Source organism: Thamnophis sirtalis, unplaced genomic scaffold (genome assembly GCF_051295495.1).
Source record: "Thamnophis sirtalis isolate CommonGarterSnake01/CBP01778 unplaced genomic scaffold, rThaSir2_p1.2 scaffold_14, whole genome shotgun sequence".
Taxonomy (NCBI): domain Eukaryota; kingdom Metazoa; phylum Chordata; class Lepidosauria; order Squamata; family Natricidae; genus Thamnophis; species Thamnophis sirtalis.
The window spans coordinates 11,717,830-11,737,770 of NW_028261394.1; the positions used below are offsets into that span (position 1 = coordinate 11,717,830).

The following is a 19,941-nucleotide window of genomic DNA, read 5'->3' on the forward strand; positions in this document are numbered from 1 at the left end:
TATAGTTGGGCTGAAAAAAAGCACAATCTTTCAGGTGCTAAAATTCAGTCCGTGAGAGGGGAAGCAAACAAGATGTGTGATTTTAGAAAAGAGAAGGGATACTCAAAATGGTCTCTCTTCAATGACTGGAATAAGCAAAAAAAAAATAGTCAAATAATTTGTTTTTTTGGGTGGAGCAATGGCTTTGTTAGAGGGGAGGAAATGTACAAATGCATAGATGGGATGTTCAAGAGAACTTCCCCGAAATCCCTAAATCCTTGGTGATGAAATTCCTGCCTCTCAAAGCCAGAAGATCACATATTAATTTGTTTTCCGGAAGGCATCCCTCTCATTCCTGTCAATCACCCTGGATTTATTGCCCTAAATTGAAGCACATTTTTCAAACAACCTGATGTATGGCAGATTTTTTTCCTTCTCCCGGTTCCATTAGAGGACGGGTCCTAAACCTTTCAGACCTCAGGGACCACTAAATTCATAATTTTAAATCCCATGGACCACTAATACAATCTGCCTAATGATTGGCTGGCTGGGCGTGGCAAGGTGGTCATGTGACTGGGTGGGCATAGCCAACTCAATGTCACTCACGTTGAGGGGCACCTTGTCTATTCACCCATCCCCTCCCAGCCACTCCTTGCCTTCCCACCCGGGCTCCTTAGGGCCCCAACAGGAAGCAGTTGTTGGAGCTAAGCAGCCACCACGAGAAAGAGTTGGCAAAATAGCTCAGTTCAAATTGGATCTGACCGAGAAGGCGGCTCAGCAGAAGCACCTCACTGAGGACTAGGAGCATAGGCTTTCCAAGCAGAGGGAAGACCTGTGGGTGTGCAAGGCCAGGGACCACCCCCTGGAGGCTCAGCAGGCTGAGATGGTCAGCCAGTTCCAGGCCATGATGCAGTCCCAATGGAATTAGGCCCTCCGGCTCTTCGCCACCAGCAGTGCTTCCCTCCAGCCTTCGCCCAAAGCCCCCCACCAGGAGGCTGAAGCAGACCCCAAGTCAGAATTTCTACCCCCCTCTGACCCACGCAAAAAGACCCCAAAGGGGGAGACTCTCTGCAGCAACACAAATATTCATTGCACACATCCGGCCCAGGGGCCGTAGTTTAAAGACCCCTAATATAGTGCAATACAAAAAATGCAAAATACTTTTTCTGTGGACCACCAAAATTTTCTCACAGACCACCAGTGGCCCACAGACCACCAGTTGGTGACCGCCGCATTAGAGAACATTTTCCTGAGCAAATCTTAAACCTTTCTTCCAATTTCAAAACTTATCTGAAGTGATTAAAAGCCACAAATAAATTGGTTCCAAAGGAGCCATCAAAAAGACCAACGCAAAACATTTCCAGCAGGTTTGGACACGTGTTTCATCTAAGTTTCCTAAAAAATATTATCTTTAAACAATCATGCTCAGGTTTCCTAAGAATGCAAAAAGACAGAACCCCCCCCCCAAAAAAATATGCAACTATTACTTAGTGGTTAAATGTCGTAGACCCAGAAACTGATGTTTAAAAACACAGTCCACCTTGTGGCATACAACAGATACAAAACAGAGATAAACAATCATGTTATAAGATCAAAGCACAGCTTTCTTTGGTTCTTGCAAAATTAAACTCTCTTCTCTGCAAGGCATTAGATGAAAAACCAGATTTCAGCTCATTACCCTTGCATTTCTTGTTATGTTAACAGCGCACAATGTTTAGGACAATGTAGCAACAATCTGCAGATGAATTTACCCGGAAATCATTTGGGTAATTATTTGTTTTCTTATTGCAAACTAAACCCAAAACATAGTTAGGAGAATTCCCCCCTTAAAGAGAAAAAAATAAAGGACAAAAATACTTAAATGCCCAGAGATATATGGAATTCAAAGGAAAGGGGGGGGGGGGTTGTGGAATGCCAATTTATTTATGCGCCTCAGTTGGATTAGAAAGTTAAACATGAAAGTACCAGCTGACACGCACATTTCTCAAGAAGCAGGGTATGCTAAGAAACACAAGAGAGCTGTGATTGTGGTGGAGTCACAATTTGTAAGGTCTATCGTGCCAAAATGGCTTAAACATGAACCTGGGAAAAAGAAGTTGTGTCCAATACAAGCCAAGGACTTTCCCCACTGATGAGCCTCAATGGTATTAATCCATTCTGAACTTGGGCAATGGTAGCCCAATCCCTCCAAAACTAACAGAATAACAGAGTTTGAAGGGACCTTGGAGGTCTTCCAATCCAACCCCCTTATGTCTGTGATGGCACGCAGAGCCCTCTCTGCGGGCATCCAAGCCGTCACCCAGTTCAGCTCCACCGGATATGCATGCGTGCCTCTCGCCAGCCGGCTGGTTTTCGAGTCTCTGCCGCACATGTGCAATGGGTGGGGCACAAGGGGGATTGCCTGCACATGTGTGGGGAGGTGAGGAGAGCACAGGGTTTGTGTGTGCATGTGCGGGGGGGTGGGTGGGTGGGGTGTCACAAGAGAACCAAGTCCAGCCCATGAATTCCATTGAACTTTATCCAGTGCTAATTTAGTTTTGACCGTTAGTTGGCCAGATCCTTGTCTACTGGTAACGAGAACTCCTCTATGCTTTGAACTCAACAAATGCTCTTCGTTGTTTCTTTCTGATGTTAAATGAACGAATCAGTAGCATTAAAAGTAAAGGTAAAAGTTCCCCTCGTACATATGTGCTAGTCGTTCCCGACTATAGGGGGCGGTGCTCATCTCCGTTTCAAAGCCGAAGAGTCTGAAGACGTCTCCGTGGTCATGTGGCCGGCATGACTCAACACCGAAGGCGCACGGAACGCTGTTACCTTCCCACCAAAGGTGGTTCCGATTTTTCTACTTGCATTTTTACGTGCTTTCGAACTGCTAGGTTGGCAGAAGCTGGGACAAGTCACGGGAGCTCACTCCGTTACGCGGCGCTAGGGGTTCGAACCACTGAACTGCCGACCTTTCTGATCGACAAGCTCAGCATCTTGGCCAGTGAGCCACCGCGTCCCTTTAGCACCATAGGCAAGGAAAGAACCGTTTCCATGGTAATAATAATCAGACACGTCCAATCTATAAGTCAGATGTGCCTTCGGTTACGACTTTTTTCAGCTGGCCGCAATCACCGCAATGGGAAATCAGGAAGCCACCGCTTCCCCAGATAAAAGTTATGGATGTTGGAAGCACTCTGGTGATTTAACCAAAAAGCACGAAAACAAGGTTTTGTTGAAGGAGGGTTGTAGAAGGCGAGGCAGAGAAAAGGCAGGTGAAAAAGCTGCTTCTCTTTTTTTTTCCTGTCTCTCACAGAGGCTACCCATGGTGCGAGGAGGACTCTTGCAGGAATTGGTGGATATTGCAGCCGATTCTGCAACCCAACAAGGCAGACACGGACTTCAGAGGATAATCACAACTGCAGAAAAAACAGTGGCTACCAACCCGCCTTCCACTGAGGAACTGGACACTGCAGGAGTCAAAAAGAGGGCTGGGAAAATATCTACAGACCCCCTCACATCCTGGGCACAAATTGTTTCAACTCCTACCCTCAAAATGATGCTATGGAGCACTACACACAACTAGACACAAGGGCAGTTTTTACCAAACGCCATCACTCTGCTAAACAAATAATTCCCACAACACTGTCAAACTATTTACTAAGTCTGCATTACTATTAGTCTTCCCATCGTTCCTATCACCCATCTCCCCCCACTTATGACTGCAGGACTACAGCTTTGTTGCTTGTATCCTTACAATTTATATTGATTGTTTCCTAGTATGATTTGATTGCTTATTTGTACCCTATGACTATCATTAAGTGTTGTACCTTGTGATTGGTGACGAATGTATCTTTTCTTTTATGCACATTGAAAGCTTATGCACCAAAGACAAATTCCTTGTGTGTCTAATCACACTTGGCCAATAAAGAATTCTATTCTATTCCTAATTCTATTCTATTCCATTCCAGATTCTCTATTCTAATTCTAATTCTAATTCTAGTCTAGTCTATTCCATTCTATTTTTATTTCTAATGCTGTTCTATTCTATTCTATTCTATTCTATTCTATTCTATTCTATTCTATTCTATTCTATTCTATTCTAAGAAGCTTTAAGGAACAAAAGAAACATTCCAAAAAGAAAGCAGGGTTTATCTTGGGCTCAGTGGGTCTCTCATCCCAGGGATGACCAAATGCCCAGCCTTGGAGAGAAGCACCCTTCATTTTAGGGAGTGAAGGAACCAGTAGAACCATCCAGTGGTTGCAGAAATATTTCTCAGTTAGATTTGCACCCCTTATTTGCTCAGGAACTCAGGGCTGGAAATGGGGTGCTTTGACCTCTTTTTCCAAGTAAGCATCTTCAGACAACTCTAGCTCCAGAAACCGAGATGAGCAGCATCTCTTTAGAATCGGATATAAAACTGGGCAAGGGGGAATCTTTACCTTGCCTTACCTGAGGACAGGGACCTGGTGGCTCAGTGGCTAAGATGCTGAGCTTGTTGACGAAAAGGCCGGTAGTTTGGCAGTTCGAATCCCAAGTGTCACGTAATTTATTTATTTATTTATTAGACTTATATACCGCTTCATAGGGCTTTCAGCCCTCTCTAAGCGGTTTACAAATTTTTTAGCAAATTGAGTCAGCAACCTGCCCCCACAGTCCGGGTCCTCATTTCACCCACCTCGGAAGGATGGAAGGCTGAGTCGACCTTGAGCCGGTGAGATTTGAACCGCTGAACTGCAGATCACAGTCAGCTGAAGTGGCCTGCAGTATTGCACCCTAACCACTGCGCCACCTCGGCTCTACGTAATGGAGTGAGCTCCCGCTACTTGTCCCAGCTTCTCCCAACCTAGCAGTTCAAAAGCACGTAAAAATGCAAGTAGAAAAATAGGAACCACCTTGGGTGGGAAGGGACCAGCATTCCGTGCGCCTTGATCATATAGTCATGCCGGCCACATGACCACGGAGATGTCTTCGGACAGCGCTGGCTCTTTGGCTTTGAAACGCAAATGAGCACTGCCCCCTAGAGTCTAAATACGTGCGAGAGGAACCTCTATTTTTTACCTGAGGACAGATCATCAATTAAGCAACATGAAGACTCAAGGCTCCCTAGAGAAGCTTATAATGTTGAGAATGAAGGAAGGAAAGTTAAGACGACCAGCAGCAAGGTGGAGGGACTTGATGACAAGAGCAATTAACGTCCCGTTGAAATGCCAAGCTGAGGAGAGATTATTCAGGAGGGACTCAATCTATGCGCTTGTCAAGAGTCAACATTGGCTTGACAACACCAGCTCAATCCATGTCACTGTGTCTAATCAAATTGCTAATGTTTTCCTACAGCTGCATAAATTACTCCTACACGTGGCCTTAAAAAATATATATTGATCGGCGTCTGGGGGGAGAAATGGATTGTTACAGTGTCAGTAAGAAACTCTTCAAAATTAACGTTCCTTGGGAGGCGGGGGTGGTGGTGAAATTTGGCTTCAAAATCCCAGCTCCGTTTCCCTTCCCGGCAGCTGTCTTTTCAAGCCCAGAGGCATCATTTTTTATTATTCCTGGATGACAAATAAAAACGCCGCCAAAAATAGCCCGTTCTCAGTTTGATCGCCGGTGCCATGCTGCTTTGTTTAACCTGGCAAGCGAAGGACGCCAGGCTGTTTCAAAAGCCCTGAATCTATATTTTTTTAATCAAACTAAAGGTTGCGGTCCTAACATCACAAATGCGCACCTGCTAAAAAAGAAATCTTCCCTTTGACACCGAGATTGTTAGAAGCTTAGGACAATGATGCAAGATCACACCAGGAAGGGAAAATTCAAAAGCACTCGACTCTGTATTCAACGGTATAGGGTTTCCTGCCTAGGCAGGGGGTTGGACTAGAAGACCTTCAAGGTCCTTTCCAACTCTGCTATTGTATTCTATTGTGGTCTACTTTGCACACGGACAGAAGCCATGGCTGGGTTACTCATGTCGCTTTTGGGGCAATCCTTGGCCAACGTTGAGTACTGCAAATTTTATTATTGCTTCATTTCTAGGTAGAATTGCAAGAGATTCATTTCCTTGTGTTTACAGCGCTTCCAGCCCATTTTGACATCAAGATTACAGAACCTCATAAGAAGGAAGGCAATGGAATGGTGTGATGGCCTAGAGGGGAAGATGCTCACCTCCCACTTGGAAGGTTGACAGTTCAATTCCAGGCAGCAAGAGATGTTTCTCTATCAGAGAAAAAAAAAAGAAGAAGAAGAAGAAGAAAGTACCATATTTTTGGTACTATAAGACGCACCATGATTTTGAAGAGGTAAATTTTTTTAAAAAAGTTTTTGCACTCTGCAGGCCTCCCAAACCCTCTGCATACCTTGTTTTTTTGCAAAACAAAAGTGGGGGGGGCGTGCATAGCTTTAGGAGGCTTGTAGAGTGTTCCTGGGGGCTGGGGGAGGCAAAAACAAGCAAAAAATGTAGAGGCTTTGGGAGTCTTGTAGAATGCTCCTGGGGGCTCGGGACTCGGGGGCAAAAATGACCCATTTTTTGCTCTTTTTTGCCCTCTCCAGCCCTCTGCAGGTCCATTTTTGCAAATGGGGTGGGGTTTCGATAGGCCAAAAAGGCTGTATTCAGTTTATAAGACGCACCCAGATTTTCACCCTCTTTTTTGAGGGAAAAAGGTGCATCTTATACTCCGAAAAATACCGTATCTGCTGTGAACCCTGCATAGGCATCAGGAAGGCGTCCGGCCAATAAACACTCAGCTCCATTCAGCCACCCCGACTCCACCCCGAATTAAGGGGTTACAGGGTCATAAAAAATAATAATAATGCAACACCATGCAACAATAATGGTGTGCAACAAACGTCACCATAAGGATGAATCCTTTCTGGAAAGGGAGGCTTGTTCTCCCTTCCGTGATTCAAACATGCTCAGAATTCAAAATTCACCATAAACAGCTTCCAGCTTTTCTTTTTCCCTAGGAGGCCAAGATATTGGTTGCATGTCAGGATGCTGGAGGCACAAAGAAACAAATCAAAATTTGGCCAGTATCTCACTGCTGAAACGAGTCTGTGCAGTTTGCCATCTGTACATTTTTGGCTGTGTTCCCTTGTTTGGGCCCGCAGCCGTGTCACAGAATCTGTCGTTTCATCAGCTAATGTGCCTTCAGCTCATTTTCTGGCACAGCCTCCTCGCGAATGCCAGGAAAATTATGACAACTTCCAGTTGGGCCTTTCTAAAGGAATCTTTTCCTTCGATAAGATGCTGACCGACCTGTGGACAGAGAGGTGGAACCTCTGAGGGACATGGAGTCTAAATGGCAAAAATATTATATTTGTCCAGACTGCCATCTGTTTAAAAATTTCTGAGGGAGGAGGAGGAGGAGGAGGAGGAGGAGGAGGAGGAGGAGGAGGAGGAGGAGGAGGAGGAGGAGGAGGAGGAGGAGGAGGAAGAAGAAAGCTTCTTCTCCGGGGAACATTGTACTGCTAACTAGGGCATACAAAACCTTTGCCGGACCAATTCTCGAATACAGCTCATCTGCCTAGAATCCACACTGCATATCGGACATTAATACAATTGAGCGGAAATATTTCACGACAAGAGTCCTCCACTCCTCTGCTCACAATAGAATCCCTTATGCCACCAGGCTCGAAATTTTGGGCGTGGACAATCTGGAACTATGCCAATTAAGGTCTGACCTGAGTGTGGTACACACAATTGTCTGCTAGGACGTCCTACCTGTCAATGACTACTTCAGCTTCAACCACAATAATACACAGGCAAAACCATCAATACAAACTCAAGGTAAACCGCTCCAAATTCGATTGCAGAAAATACGACTTCAGCGGTCAACGCCTGGAATGCTCTACCTGACTCCATTGTTATATCCTCCCCCCCCCCCTCCGCCCCAGCTTCAATCTCAAACTGTCTCGCGTGGACCTCACCCCATTCCTAAGAGGTCCGTAAAGGGAGCGTACATAAGTGCACCAGCGTGCCTTCCGTCCCTGTCCTACTGTCCCCATTCATCTGTATTTACTTCCTTTGTTCATGTCCATGTTTATACTTATACCTGTTATCTCGTACATGTTTGACAAACCAAATAAATACCTAAAATAAAACTCCAGAGGGAAGGAAGGGGAGATAATAACGAGAAGAGCTAATAAAAGAACAAGCTCTTTAAAAAAGTTTTAATCCCAGGGTATTTGTGGTGCTGAATTAGAAATGTCTGATCCCAGCATACAGGGAAGAAGTCCAGAAGGTATCCGCATGGTGCACAAGAAACAACTTACATCTAAATACTAGAAAGAGAGAGGTAAGTAGGTAGGTAGGTAGGTAGGTAGGTAGGTAGGTAGGTAGGTAGGTAGATGATAGATAGACAGACAGACGGACGGACGGATGATAGGTAGGTAGGTAGGTAGGTAGGTAGGTAGGTAGGTAGGTAGGTAGGTGATAGATAGATAGATAGATAGATAGATAGATAGATAGATAGATAGATAGATAGATAGATAGATGATAGATAGATAGATGGTAGGTAGGTAGGTAGGTAGGTAGGTAGGTAGGTAGGTAGGTAGATGATAGATAGAAAGACAGACAGACAGATAGATGGATGGATGATAGGTAGGTAGGTAGGTAGGTAGATGATAGATAGACAGACAGACGGACGGACGGACGGATGATAGGTAGGTAGGTAGGTAGGTAGGTAGGTAGGTAGGTAGATGATAGATAGAAAGACAGACAGACAGATAGATGGATGGATGATAGGTAGGTAGGTAGGTAGGTAGGTAGGTAGGTAGATGATAGATAGATAGATAGATAGATAGATAGATAGATAGATAGATAGATAGATAGATAGATGATAGATGGTAGATAGGTAGGTAGGTAGATAGATAGATAGATAGGTAGGTAGGTAGGTAGGTAGGTAGGTAGGTAGGTAGATAGATAGATAGATAGATAGATAGATAGATAGATAGATAGATAGATAGATAGATAGATAGATAGATAGATAGATAGATATTCTCCTAGGGACTCAAACAAAGAAATCGGGCCCTAAATATTACAAAGATTTAAAAAATGAAGAATGTCTAGTCGACATGCAAACTCCTTTACAGTTCATTATATGGCAATTTAACTAACTAAGAATTGGCACACCAAGTTGTTTCTTACCCCAAAGCAAAGATGATTCCTTCTAAACATTGGGAATTTCCTTTGGACGCTTTCCGATTAGGAGTATAACCGGAATCAAAGGCTGTGGGTTGAATTCTCTTGCCGATTCTTATTTTCCATTCTCTCTCGACAGGGGCATTCGAAACTGGCTTCTCCCAACCTCATTCGTGGCTCAACCTACCATTGGTAACATTCCCCATGGTCTTGGTCCACCGTTTCCTCTGCCGGACACTGCATCTTCTGCCTGAAAGTCCTATCGTCAGCCTTTCTGGATGGACTTAAAATGTCCCCTCAACCTTCTATGGTTCATCTCCAAAGAGGGAAAACAACGCAACTAAGGGATCCTCTAGATCCCAAGAGAAACCGATGGGCATCAAGAAGTCACAAAACCGAAGCAATAGAAGTTTTATCTTCTGGAACCCCACAAATTACGTCCAAACAGGGTCCAAGGAAATCTACAGCATGCTTTAAAACAAGAGTTAGATGGTTGTATCACGGATGTTCTGATTATGTCCTAACCAAGCTGCATTTCCTTGTTCCTCTTGTTCTCATATTCTTTCTAGGCATTCATTGGCACAATGGCCAGCCTCCCTGAGCAGGGCTGTTTTCCAGCAGTGGACACTTGATCCCATCATTACAACCTCAAGGCTGGTAATGAGATCAGGAACTCGACACACGACCATTGGGATCAAGTATCTTTCAGGTGGCAGAAAGTGAGCTTATTAAATTTTAAACAGAGCACGGCCCTCGTCTGTTGTTTCGGCTCATCATCCTGTTCTGACTGAGGCTTCCCGAGAGCATGAAGCCAACTCCTAGTCCTGAAAAAAAACCCTTCTATTAATTGAATGTGAATTCTGCTCATTCACCTCCAGCAAAGTCTTTCGAGGGAGGATTTACAGTCACAGACCTCATCTGGCTTGGAGAGCTGCCAGGCCGATATCTGCAGAACTTGGCAAGGAGTCTCGGAGAGTCACGAACCAATTAAGCAAACTAATGGTCTCCTGCAAACTCCACTCCCCTTTCACTCCTCTATTTCCTCTGGGAGGGGCCATTCATCGTCCACCTGTGGCCTTACTCCCAAGTCGACCCCTGTTCTTTAGCTGTTCCCTTCACCTGGTAACTCTGTGCATGTGCACACTGGGAACAGGTTCCAGCTGTTCTTCTGCCTCACTGCTGTCTAATTCCCTCTCTTCCTCTGAGGCAGAGCCCTCATCTGAGCTTTCCTCAACCCCCAGGACTGGCCCATGATCCTCCCCAGCCTTCTCACTGTCGGAATCTGCTGCCAGCTCCACTGGCCACCAGTGGGCCACAACAGTTACACAATAGTTTTGACAATCAATTATAGCAGCCAGTCCTAGTCCTGTCTTTTCCTTCCATATTTAGATGTTTGCAGATATTTATATCTCATCTCTATGTTGTATTTTTGGTGTTCCTTTACGTTTTTGCATCCAAAAAGCTGTCTGTAATTCTAATGCTGGATTACTTGTAAATCAAGGGTTTTCAAGAACAGGGAGAAACAAACAGAACTATTCTATTTTGGTTTTTGTATGTACACAGGTATGGGCACACAGATATAAATAAATTCATTTCTGACAAATGCAGGGCTTCACCGATTACCTCAAAGTTCAAAGATGGGTTGGATAAGTGTGCAAAATGGCAGTGAACATCCCTGTGGTCTATTCAAAGCTTTGGCCAACATAGAAGAACTGAAATATCCACATCCCATGTTTCCCCAAAAATAAGACAGGGTCTTATTTTCTTTTGACCCCTGAAATAAGCACTTGGCCTTATTTTGGGGGAGGTCTTATTATTTTTGAGGTGCAGGAGGCGGCGAATGAGGTCACCTCACAGCTGTTGCTGTGTTGCAATATTTTCGGGAGGGCTTATTTTCAGGGGGAGGGCTTATGTTAGCACATGCACTCAAAAGGTCAATTGGGCTTATCCGGGGAGGTCTTATTTTGGGGGAAACAGGGTAGCTAACTATTTTGCAGTTCAGGACTGCAGAACAATCTGAAATATCAAGATAGCTAACTATTTTGCAGTTCAGGACTGCAGAACAATCTTAAATATCAACATAGCTAACCATTTTGCAGTTCAGGACTGTGCGGTTCTGCCATTTTGCCAAACCAACCCAAGCCATCATCACGTTCCCCAGCTCCACAAGGAAAAGATGCCCATTTTTGCCAAGCTGCCTCATTCGAACCCTACGAGGAAAACATTGGCTCCGGAGTACTCACAAACTGCCTCCGAAGCTTCGTTTTGACCCGCTCGGTCTTCGTTTCATTCGAGTGGAGAGGATAACTGAGGGAGCTTAGGTGGTTGTCCACAGACAGACTTTTCCTCATGTAGAAGGACCGCGTTCGGATGGCCCTGAAAGGGGCCTCATCCATCACAGTGCAGAGTCGTGGCTGCATGGCGGGGTCTCTTCCGGGACTGATGCAGTCGTCTTCTAGCACCCAGGCCTCTCCTGAGGGAAGGGGAGGGGGTACAAATCAGAGAAGATGGACTCTCAAGCATGAAATGGAGGGTTAACATTCCATAGATCGACCACAATATTATCCAACATTTGGTCAATGCTTTTACAAGGGATAATGAATCATGAGTCGTGGTGGCGCAGTGGTTAAGAGTGCAATACTGCAGGCTACTTCTGCTGACTGACGGCTGCCTGCAATTTGGCATTTCGAATCTCACTAGGCTCAAGGTTGACTCAGCCTTCCCTCCTTCCAAGGTGGGTAAAATGAGGACCCGGATTGTTGAGGGCAATAAGGCTGACTTTGTAAACCACTTAGAGAAGGCTACAAAGCACTGTGAAGCGGTATATAAGTCTGAGTGCTATTGCTGTAGCTGATTGGATGTTGCATTAGAGGGCCTGGTGGCACAGTGGAATGCAGTATTGCAGGCTAATTCTACCTGCCAGCAGTTTGGCAGTTCGATTCTGACCAGCTCGAGGTTAACTCAACCTTCCATCCTTCCGAGGTGGGTAAAATGAGGACCCAAATTGTTGGGGGCGATAGGCTGACTCTATAAACCACTTAGAGAGAGCTGTAAAGCTCTATGAAGTGGTATATAAGTCTAAGTGCTATTGCTATAAAGAAAAGTATCCATGCTATGCAATCAAGATGGAAACGGTTTCCTGGCCCACCGTTGGGAGAATGGTATCAGATGAGACAAACAGGGTCTTCTCATCCAAATGCAGTTTCCATAAATTAATCTAACAGAAAACACTTCCAGTACCGTGAGACAGAGTATTTCAACCTTGGCAACTTGAAGTGTCAACCTCGAAGCTGGCCTGACTGAAGCCATCTTGGAGCTTCAGTGCTGCCACCCTGGAGCTGAGGGATAAGGAGTGGGGATTAGAGATAGCTGTGGGTTTTGTAGTCAAAACAAAAAACTTTCTCTTGGGAACCAAGGACGTTTTCATGCCTGGCCAGACGAAGGAGGAGCGATGTCACCAAGCAACCAGATGGCACCGTGATTGGACCATGTGACTGATTGTTTGGGGTTGAGGGGGGGGGAAAACCCTTTAGGTGAAAACCACAGGAACCTTCAGAGTTGGCTTTCACCAGATCCGTGCCAAAATGATATATCCAACAAAGTTATTCTTTGAGGAATCTTCCTGCCTCGGAATTTTGCTTGCTATGGGTCTGTTACTTGAAACCCTGACATGAAGACTCTTCCCATCCTGCTTACAATCTTTTTAGGCCTTCTGGCAGAAGATACAGAACAATTAAAACTAGAACCACACGTCTCCTGAATAGCTTTTATCCCAGAGCTATAATTGAACGCAACAATGAACTAAAGGGCCACCATCAGTGAGCTGTTGAACAGCATTACTTGGTCTGTTGTGTGGATGCTTGGATGGTTTAGGGGCGGGGAATTTTTATTTGGGGGGGGGTTGTTGTTTGGGGATTGTTATGTGTGTTGGGTATTATGTGAATTTCGTTGTATGTGTATACTGTGCTTATATATCTTACTTAACCCTTCATGGTATTGGACCTGGGTACTTGAGAGACCGCCTGCTGCCAATTACCTCCACTAGACCGATTAGATCCCACAGATTAGGCCTCCTCCGAATTCCATCTGCCGGCCAGTGTCGACTGGCGACTACCCGGAGGAGAGCCTTCTCTGTGGCTGCTTCGACCCTCTGGAACGAACTCCCCGTGGAGATTCGAACCCTCACCACCCTCCAGGCCTTCCGCAAAGCCCTTAAAACCTGGCTGTTCCGACAGGCCTGGGGCTAAAGAATTGTTGTCCCCATCTCGAATGGTATGACTGTCATGTGTTTTAAATTATATATTGTTTTGTGTCATTTAATTTTTTGTTTGTATCCCCCTTCCCTGGTTGAGTTGTGAGCCGCCCTGAGTCCCCTTCGGGGGAAAAGGGCAGCATATAAATAAAATCAACATTCAACATTCAACATTAACCGAATTAATTTTAGAACATGTCATAAAGGTGTAATGGTATTGGAGATCTATTGAAATTGCAAATGAACGCCAGTAGGTGGTTGTGTCTTCTAATATAAATTATTCTAGATAAAAACATGTTTAAACAATGGTAACCAAGTGAGAATTATGGTACAGGGATAGTAAAATGCATAACTTTTCTTTCTTGACTTAAAATGTACAACATGATTTGAATGAAGTATAATGTAAGGACTGTGGAAGAAACGCATGGAATATATTTGTAACCAATCGATACGCTTTCAACAAGATGTAACGAAAGATGGTTTTTTTCCTGATATTTCTTTTTTGTTTAACTAAAACAATAAAAAAATTTCTCAAAAAAAAATGACAAAAAAATAAAGTAAAGTTAGTAAAGACTTCCAGAAAATTGCAAAACGGAATAAGCCAATTGTCCTTGGAATTATCTAGCACTAACTCGTAGCACGGAGTCCCTCAAACTTGGCAACTTGGAAGTTGGGTGGATTTCATGGCTGGCTGGGGAATTCTGGGAGTTGAAGTCCTCCCATCTTCACGTCGTGAAGGTTCAGAGACAGTGTGGTAAGTATCTGTATCCAAACCATAACTTTATGCAAGCTACATACATATTTTATGGATAATATGAAGGCAAACAGCATTGACCTATATTATAAGGGTGGTCTAAGGACTCCAGAAGTAATGGAGCTGAAGTCATCCTGTACAGCAAAATGTGCACAATAATTTTTATTAAAAGGCAACACTTGCCTTCTCCAACGATTCTGGCTTCTTGCAGAAGGAAAAACATCCTTTGCCATTTTTATTTTGAAGAATACAAAGTCCTGAGAGGAATTGACGTCAGAACACAATTTCTACCTGGCACGTATATATTTGGCCCCTAAAACCAGTTGTGAAGTTCTTTTTTTAAAAAAAGTTGCAATACACCCTCAAAACGTGTGGCTATGATAGACACAGAATGTTCTGCACATTTTGGCTATGGAAATTGAGAGCACAAAAGCAAAAATTTCAGTTTGGCCCTGGAAATTTGCAGCATTTGAGAGAAAGGTTAATCAGCTTGATTACATAGCAATTGACTTAATATTTCAACAACAGCAATAGCACTTAAGACTTATATACCACTTTAAAGTGCTTTACAGCCCTCTCTCAGCAGTTTACAGAGTCAGCCTCTTGCCCCCAACAATTTGAGTCCTCATTTTACCCACCTTGGAAGGATGGAAGGATGAGTCAACCTGGAGCCTGGTGAGATTCGAACTGCCAAATTGCTGGCAGCTGGCAGAAAGTAGCCTGCAGTACTTCACTCTAAGCACTGTGCCACCATGTTGAATCAAACCATGATTTAACAATGGGACGTTCTAAACAACAACCATCGGGGGAAAACACACGTCCAACTTGAAAAATCTTTCCGTTCTCAATACAATGTGCCTTGGAAAGATGGGTTTTACGCCAACGAGGAACACTATTTCCCCATAAATTGATCGACTTCTTTAAAGCAATCTATAAATACCAAATAGAGTACAGAATTGGAAGGGATCTTGGAGGTCTTCTAGTCCAGCCCTCTGCTCAAGCAGGAGACTCTATACTTGTGATGGCAAACCTATGACATGCATGCCAGAGGTGGGTTTCTGCCAGTTCGCCCTGGATTGGGCGAACCGGTAGTGGCGGTGGAGGGAGGCACTACCCACCCACGCAGACACTTTTGCCCATGTGCAGAAGCGTCACACGAGTGTGTGAGCAAACCGGTAAGAAAATAAATTGAAACCCACCACTAACGTGTGCCCAAAGGGGCACCCAGGGCCATGTTGCCTGGCCTGTGCAGCGTCGCCTGTTCCTCTTCTGGGTTTCGAACAGCTGGCCTTGGTGTGTGCAGCAGTGCCAGAAACTGGAAGATGAGCACGCACACTGCCCAGGTGATCATTGCGCTTGCAGGCACACCAGGAATTGGAATACTTGCAGGCCAGCACACATGCGCACACCAGAAACTAGAAGTTCATTTTCCAGCGCGCGCATGCACCCTGGGCAGCTCCTCTTCCGGGTTGTGCCCCAGATGAGCGCACACACACTCCCTTTTTGGCACTCGGTGCTGAAAAGGTTCGCCATCATTGCTCTATACCATACTGGACAAATGGAAGGAAGGAGGGAAGGAAGGAAGGAAAAAGGGAAAGAGGGAGGGAAGGAGAGAGGAAAGGAAGGAAAGTGGGAGGGAAGGAGGGAGGGAAGGAAGGAAGTAAAGAGGGAAAGAGGGAAGGAAGGGGGGAGGGAGGGAAGGAAGGAAAGAGAGAAGGAGGGAAGGAAGGAAAGAAGTAAAGGGGGAAGAGTATGGGGAGGAAGGAAAGAAGGAAGGAGGGAAGGAAGGAAGGAAAGAAGGAAAAGAGGAAGGAAGGAGGGGGGAGGAAGGAGGGAAGGAAGGAATGAAAGAGGGAGGAGGGAAGGAAGGAAGGAAAGATGGAAAGAGGGAAGGCAGGTGGGTGGGAGGGAGGGAAGGAAGGAAAGAAGGAAGGAAAGAGGGAAAGAGGGAAGGAAGGAGGGAGGGAGGGAAGGAAGGAAAGAAGGAAGAAGGGAGGGAGGGAAGGAAGGAAGGAAAGAGGGAAGGCAGGAGAGAGGGAAGGAAGGAGGGAAAGAGGGAATGAGGGAAGGAAGGAAAGAGGGAAGGAAAAAGGAAGGAGGGAAGGAAAGAGGGAAGGAAAGAGGGAAGGAAAGAGGGAAAGAGGGAGGGAAGGAGGGAGGGAAGGAAGGAAGGAAGGAAGGAAGGAAGGAAGGAAGGAAGGAAGGAAGGAAGTTCTTCACAGTGTCTCAAAATTGGGAGAGACTGTCCTCCCTCACAATGCTCCCTCTTTTCTGTCTGCCTTATTTATATTTCCCTTGCTTGCTTAAATCTTTCCTGATCTGCAGAGTCTCTCTGTCTTGTGGAGGAGATAATGTTTAAATGGCAGGCGTTTATTTCATCTGCTCAGCTCCCTTCAGCTTTTATCCTGTTGCTTTATATGCCTTTTACAGGATTTGTGGCCTTTCCAAGAATGTAAAAAACCTGGGATTCAAAAACATTGGCAGGAAGGCTGGATGGTTTTAAAGCAAACAGAGCTGGGATCGATGAATAAGAAAAAGTCCCAGTGGCAGAAGCTCTCATCATCACGGATTTAATTTCAGCACAAGCTATCAACCTTTTTCTGCCAATGGATTAGCCTGGTGGCCGAGAGGTTTCAAAGTTTCAAAGTTTCAAAGTTTAATAACACTTTTATGCCGCCCAATCCCGTAGGACTCTGGGCGGCTCACAATACAAATAAATCAAACGGCATAGAGAAAGAAAAGATAGACTTAAAAACACACCATGCACTTCATTCCAAGTGGGGCTGGACCATATTTTAGGGTCAACAGCCCCAGGCCTGCCGGAACAGCCAGGTTTTAGTGGCCTTACGGACAGCCGAGAGAGTGGGAAGGGTCTGGATCTCTGCGGGGAGATCATTCCACAGGGTCGGAGCAGCTACAGAGAAAGACTTCCCCCGAGTAGTCGCCAATCGGCATTGCCCGGTCGACGGTACCCGAAAGAGGCCCAATCTGTGGGATCTTATAGGTCGTTGGGAGGTATGTGGCAGGAGGCGGTCCCATAGGTATCCAGGTCCCAAGCCATGTAGGGCTTTAAAGGTAACGACCAGCACCTTGAAGCGCATTTGGAGACTGATGGGAAGCCAGTGCAGCTCGCGGAGGATAGGTGTAACATGGGTGTACCTAGGTACACCCAGTATCGCTCGCGTGGCTGCATTCTGGACCAGTTGTAGTCTCCGAACACTCTTCAGGGGCAGCCCCAAGTAAAGCGCAAGGTGGAGTTCTTGCCTCACAATCAGGAGGCTGTGAGTTCGATCCCAGGTAAAAAGATAAAGGTTCCCCTCGCACATATGTGCTAGCAGTTCCTGACTCTAGGGGGCGGTGTTCATCTCCGTTTCTAAGCCGAAGAGCCGGCGCTGTCTGAAGACGTCTCCGTAGTCATGTGGCCGGCATGACTCAACACCGAAGGGGCATGGAACACTGTTCCCTTCCCACCAAAGGTGGTTCCTAGAAGGGAGGACTAGAAGACCTCCCAGATCCATTCCAACTCTGTTATTCTATTCTATTCTTCTTATTTGATTATTTTCTTTTATCGTTTTATTTTTAAAATATGATTTTTAAAACCTTTTTTTTTCATTTTCATACAAATAAGCACATGTATACTATTACATAACCAACACTATTTTGTATTATTCAATATTATGTCAATTCGTCAACCCCCCAAAAACTATCATTGGCTCTTCTGCTCTCCATACACCATATTTGTACCTTATCCATCGCTTTCTTCTCCCACTCTCCTCCTCCTCCTCCCTACCTCCTTTCTTCCCTCTCTCACCCCCTCTTCTCTACTTCCTCTTCCTCTCTCCTTCTCCTCTCTCCCCTTTCCACTCTTTCTTTCTTTCCTCCTCTTCTGCCTCCCTCTACCCTCTCTCCTAACCCTCTCTTCTTCCTCTTGCCTCTCTTCCACACTCTTCATCTCATTTGGATGGTATATTTCAGCATCTGAGCAGGCTCCATTTAATGTTGATGGTGTTAGTAATTTCAGTTCAATAAACATCTTTCATATTAATAATTTTAACATGTATCCTCCTTTTACAAAATATACATATACATATATAGCAATTATATGGTGTTTTTATATCCCTGTAAGCCACCTTGAGTCTCCATATGTGAATAGGCAGCAATATAAATTTTCTAATAAATAAATAGAAAGGAGGGAGGGAGGGAGAGGGACAGAGACAGGGAGAGGGAGAGGGAGAAAGAGAGAGAGGGAAATAGAGAGAGACCAAGAGAGAGACAGAGAGCAAGAGAGAGATGGACAGAGAGAAACAGAGAGACAGAGAGAAACAGAGACAGATGGACAGAGAGAAACAGAGAGACAGAGAAACAGAGAGAGAGAGGGAGGGAGGGGGAGAGAGGGAGGGAGAGAGAGAGTGAGAAGCAGAGAGAGAGACAGAGAGAAAGAGAGAGATGGACAGAGAGAAAGAGAGAGACAGAGAAACAGAGAGAGGGAGAGAGGGAGAGAGAGGGAGGGAGAGAAAGAGAAGCAGAGAGAGAGACAGAGAGAGATATGGAGAGAGAGACAGAGAGACACAGAGAGAGGGAGGGAGGGAGGGAGAGAGAGGGAGGGAGGGAGGGAGAGAGAGGGAGGGAGAGAGAGAGTGAGAAGCAGAGAGAGAGAGACAGAGAGAAAGAGAGAGATGGACAGAGAGAAAGAGAGAGACAGAGAGAAACAGAGAGAGGGAGAGAGAGAGAGAAGCAGAGAGACAGAGAGAGATGGAGAGAGAGACACAGAGACACAGAGAGAGAGAGGGGCAGAGAGAGACAAGCAGAGAGAGAGACAGAGTCATAGAATTTATAGGAATAAATGACTCAGACTTACCAGTAGAGGGCACTGTGCATCCTTTCTGGCAATCGGGGGCAGAGTGATTCCGAATGTGTTTCTGTTCGGGCATCTCTTTTCTGTACAGTTGGGAGTCAAGAAGTGGCACTCGGCTGATGACCGGGGACTGAGGGATACTTGGAAGCGTCCGAGACTTTCCTAAAAGTGGCCTCTGAGACTTCCGGTCGAGCGACCTTGAAAAGAACAGAAATTTTATTTATTTATTTATTTTAAAAAATCCCCATTACTTTCAGCTCCAGAAGAGCCCTGGAGTTTCAGATTTGGACAGATTTCTCAACATTTTAGGACTAGCAACATCAGAGGAACCCCTTCAAAAAATGCCCTTTTGGATTTCTTATCAATTTACCATGGTTGCAGCATGCCGGGCCCTTGGGATCACCTTCCCAGCGAGCCAATGTCACAAAATCAATTTACAACAGTTCATTGACTGACTGTTCAACGTTACAACGGTCCTGAAAAAAGTGACTTATGACCATTTTTTACGCTTATGACCGTTGCAGCAGCCCCAGGGTCACAGGATCAAAATTCAGACGGTTGGCCACTGGTTCATATTTACAACGGTTAGAGTCCCGGGGTGGCGGGGGGGTGGTCACATGACCCCCCCGTTTGCGACCTTCCCACCAGCAAAGTCAACGGGGGAAGCCAGATCCACATGACATCCGTGTGACTAACTTAACAACTGCATGGATTCACTTAACGACCGTGGCAAGGAAGGTCGTAAAATGGAGCAAAACTCACTGAACAAAGGTTTCACTTAGCAACGGAACGGTTGGGCTTAATGGTGGCTGTAGCTCAAGGATTACCTGTATTCCTATTTGCTCAGATTTGCTATGGCTATAAGGCCATGATGGCAAAAATATGGCACACATGTCCAAAGTGGCCCGCGAACCCATGTTGCCTGGCACGCGCAGCCTTGACTCCAGGTTTCTAACGCACATACGATGGTCAGCTGTCCTCCGCG

General features: G+C 45.4%; 1 protein-coding gene across 1 annotated transcript in view; it reads right to left on the reverse strand.

The window, feature by feature from the left end:
* The window catches only part of LOC106546823 (ankyrin repeat and fibronectin type-III domain-containing protein 1), a 355,948-nt gene that overhangs the window by 234,181 nt on the left and 101,826 nt on the right, over positions 1 to 19,941 (reverse strand). Inside the window, exons 3-4 of the mRNA XM_087728683.1 lie at positions 18,960 to 19,153; positions 11,339 to 11,568 (exon numbers count right to left, since the gene is read on the reverse strand). Of these exons, the coding sequence (XP_087584809.1) occupies positions 11,339 to 11,568; positions 18,960 to 19,153 (424 nt within the window). The remainder of the gene's footprint in view (positions 1 to 11,338; positions 11,569 to 18,959; positions 19,154 to 19,941) is intronic.